Raw genomic sequence first — 4,086 nt, 5'->3', positions numbered from 1 at the left:
CTCATTTCAGGTTCTACAATTTTCAATGTCATGTAAACATTCGCAATTAGAACGCCACCGACATACGCAAATTAGTTTAAATACAGTCTTAAGACTGCTCCTCAACCAACATCATCAGCATGGATTCCGCCGTCTTAGAATGTTTCGGCCCTTTACTTCCATGAACATTCTGATAGCGGTGGGCCCACAGTGGTGATCAGTCACTGTGTGTTGGTTGATTGCCTCCAGCTCTTCTCCTCTCGCCTCAGCCACAGCCAGCTTGATGCCCGTTCGGCTGCTTGGCTCAGTCTCTGGATAGCCACTCGTTTCTCCCTGCCAGTTGTTCCTAATGCTGTCATCAGTCTCTGCACGGACTGGGAACAGAATCCTCTAACGCCAACTTCCACGGGAAATAGCCAAGTTCGCCAGCCTTGTTGCTTGCACAGATCCATCAGTTCTGTGTACTTGGCCTTCTTCCGCTCGTAGGCCTCTTCACATCTTGCCTCCCATGGTACTGTCAGCTCTATGGGGACGAGCTTCTTTTCTGTCTCTGACCACAGTACAATATCTGGTCGTAGGGTCGACTGAACCACGTTTGGGAAAACAAGCCTTCTATCAAGGTCAACTTCCATCTTCCAGTCTCTAGAGCCATCAAGAATTGATGCTTTTGTTGGTTTCTGTGTCTTCACGGTCTCACCCGATTTGACAAAAGCGATGTGCCCATGGCGGGGGTGATTACCATGTTCCTTCTTCCTTTCCTTCTCTAGCCAGTCAGCCAACTCTCTGAGGACCAAGTCGTGCCTCCATCTATATCTTCCCTGTGTCAGTGCTGTACTACAAGATGACTGAACATGCTCTAGGGTGCCTACTCTGTCACACAGGCTGCATTTTGGTTCTGCTCTGAGTCCCCATCGGCACAAGTTCGCTGGGGATGGTAGTAGGTCATAGACAGACCTGAGGAGAAAGGAAAACCGAAAAGGCTCATACTTCCAGATGTCTCCCCAGGTCAACTTCCTGTCTGCGGTATTCCACGTGGTCCATGCTCCCTGCGCTCCCATCCCCACAGCCCTTGCTTGTCTGGCATTTTCTTCCGCCCTCCTGACCTCAGACTGAATCATCGCTCGCCTCTCTTTCTGGTCTGATCGGCTCCACAGTACCACCTTTCTCGCACCAATTCCTTCACGTCCAACTGCAGTCACTCCGACAATGTCTTTGTGCTTGAGCGTGTTCTCTGCCTTGCTCACAGACTCTGTCGCTGACCATTTCCTGCTCGTTCGGGTTTGGATCCCTGCCTCACGGATGAACTCGTCCGGAGAGTCCCTCAAGGTCAACACAAGTCTTGCTTTTGCTGTCTTGAACTCTTCTACCAGTGAAGATAGCGGGAGCTGTAACTTGTTGCTCTTCCCATAGAGTCCAATACTGGTAAAGCTGGGTGGAACTCCTAGCCACTTCCTGAGGTGTCGACTAGTGATTCTCTCCAGGGCTTCCACTGTTGTGCTGGGTACCTCGTAAAGCATCAACGGCCAGATTAGTCTTGGGAGCAGTGCATGCTGGTAAAGCCAGGCTTTGAACTTGCCGGGTAGTCCGCAGCGGTCTATCTTCTTGAGACCCTCCTCTACCTGTTGCTTTAAGTTCTTGACATTGTCGCGATATTGTAGGCTTGCATCAAACCACTTGCCCAGGCATTTTATTGGACTCGTCACTATGGAAGGAATCTCTTCGTTCTGTACGTAGAATTTGAACCTCTCTGTTGTCTGTCCTTTCTTTATGACAAGAGATCTGGATTTTGCTGCTTTGAACTTCATTCTTCCCCATGAAGCGACATCCGTCAGGGCTGTCAACATCCATCTAGCTTGGACGTGTGTTGTTGTCGTCAATGTGAGGTCATCCATGAAGCCTCTGCTAGATGGGAGATAGATTTCTGACTCTGTCTTTGGTCCACGTGTCTCACGTTGGGCAGCATTTATCAGCAGGTTCATCCCCATGATGAAGAGCACCACGGAAACTGTGCAGCCGGTAACGATTCCCTTCTCCAACTTCTGCCATCTGGTTAGCTGGTCACCAACAGTAAACCGGAGCTTGATTCCATCCAGGTAACTGGTGATGATTTTCTGAATGTGGCCGTCCACATGGTAGTGTCGGAGGGCTGTATAGATGAGCTGGTGTGGAATGGACCCGTATGCGTTGGCCAAGTCGAGCCAAACTACAGTGAGATCCTTCCTCCCTTTCTTCGCCTCACTTATTAGCTGTGTGATAGCACTGGTGTGCTCTATGCAGCCGGAGAAACCGGGAACTCCTCCCTTCTGGACCGAGGTGTTGATGTATGCGTTGCCTGTCAGGAAAGATGTGAGTCTTCTTGCAAGGATGGCAAAGAATATTTTTCCCTCGACGTTGAGCAGCGAGATCGTTCGGAACTGGTTGACCGTCTTGGAATTGCGTTCCTTCGGTGTGAATATCCCCTCGGCCTCCTTCCAAGCCTCTGGTACATCCCCCTTCCTCCAGACTACTTTGAGGAGCCTCCATAAACGCTTGAGAAGTAGTGGGCACATCTTGTACACTTTATACGGGATGGCAGTGGGTCCTGGCGCCGAAGCAGCTCTGGCCTTTTTTACAGCTTCTTTCACCTCGCCAAGCGTAGGTTCCGTCGCATTCAGCTGTTTTTCGGGTTCCTCCGCTGGATCTATTCTGTCACAGTCCCCTAGCACGTCCTCTCGATTGGGGTCAGAATGGGTAACATGAAGGAAGTTCTCTATTTCCTCTAGTGGAGTTTCCAACTTTCCTGACCTTTCTCTGTCGAGGAGGGATCTTGCGAACTTGTATGGGTTGGCTGTGAAAGCTGCCCTCTTCTTTGCCCGTTCCCGTGTCTTTCTTCTGCTGTTTTCTGCTTTCCGTACTGATGTCAGCTGTGTCCGAACTGTATCTCTAAGCTGTGCAAGTCCAATCCTCTCTGTGGGTGAACTAGCACAGTACCTTCGTCTCAGCTGCTTGAGTTCACGTCTCAAGTTTTGGATACGAACTTGCCGCCTGTTTGGTCTTGAAGGTTCCTTTCGCACTCTCTCCTCTTCTAGTCCAAACCTCTCCTTTCCTACAGAATATATCAAGGTTGTGAGGGTGGTCAGCTTCCGGTCTACTGGTCCTTGCATGGATGCTTCGAGGATGTTCTCTAGGTCCTCGTCCAGTTGGGTCCATGGTGTCTTGTCTGAAGCCTTGGGCCACTTAATCCTTGGTTTCCTGGTTCTAGTGGCAGTGTCTTGCTGTGGTCTATCCGGATCAGTCGCCTCGCTTGCTTCAGGGCTGTTTTGAGTCTGTAATAGCTCTAAAAGGGGGTCATCCTCCTCCTCAGGATTTCGAAAGACATCCTGTGAGGTCTCCTGAACATAGAGTTCTTCAGTACTGTGGGTTGAATCCAGACTGGAGTACTCCTGCGTCTCACTAGCCAAACTGGCTATGCGCTGTCCTTGTGATCTCACACGTTGACAATCAGACTTCCCTTGGTGAATGCGTAGACCGCGTTGGTTCTTGCACACCTTTCCGCAATTACAAGTGACCGATCCATCTCTATTCGTAGTCGGTTGGGCAGGCCGTGTCGATTCCATAAAATCCTTCCATGTGAGTCTATCATCCTCCCCCCTCTCGGTAGACTCTGAGGGTGTCTTTCATTTGTGGAGTCTGTAGCTGTTCGTTGGGTGTCCCCTCACGAGGACTGCAGTTCGGGATGCTACCCCTAGTGCCCCTGTTCCAGTCTGTTCCTGGCGCCATCTGTCTCTCCAGCGTCACCATCTGTTCTTGGTTGTCATCCAGTCTTTCCTGGAAGTCACTGGTGCCTCCAGATATCGAATTAGTTTAAATACAGTCTTAAGACTGCTCCTCAACCAACATCATCAGCATGGATTCCGCCGTCTTAGAATGTTTCGGCCCTTTACTTCCATGAACATTCTGATAGCGGTGGGCCCACAGTGGTGATCAGTCACTGTGTGTTGGTTGATTGACTCCAGCTCTTCTCCTCTCGCCTCAGCCACAGCCAGCTTGATGCCCGTTCGGCTGCTTGGCTCAGTCTCTGGATAGCCACTCGTCTCTCCCTGCCAGTTGTTCCTAATGCTGTCATCA

General features: G+C 50.5%; 1 protein-coding gene across 1 annotated transcript; it reads right to left on the bottom strand.

The window, feature by feature from the left end:
* Nucleotides 1-200: 200 nt before the first annotated feature.
* On the bottom strand, nucleotides 201-3,575 carry LOC127838053 (uncharacterized). Its single transcript, XM_052365922.1, has one exon. It carries the CDS (start codon nucleotides 3,573-3,575, stop codon nucleotides 201-203), a length of 3,375 nt encoding a protein of 1,124 aa, XP_052221882.1.
* Nucleotides 3,576-4,086: the final 511 nt, after the last annotated feature.

Source organism: Dreissena polymorpha, chromosome 1 (assembly GCF_020536995.1).
Source record: "Dreissena polymorpha isolate Duluth1 chromosome 1, UMN_Dpol_1.0, whole genome shotgun sequence".
In the NCBI taxonomy this organism is placed as follows: domain Eukaryota; kingdom Metazoa; phylum Mollusca; class Bivalvia; order Myida; family Dreissenidae; genus Dreissena; species Dreissena polymorpha.
This window is presented reverse-complemented; position numbering and strand designations above follow the sequence as displayed.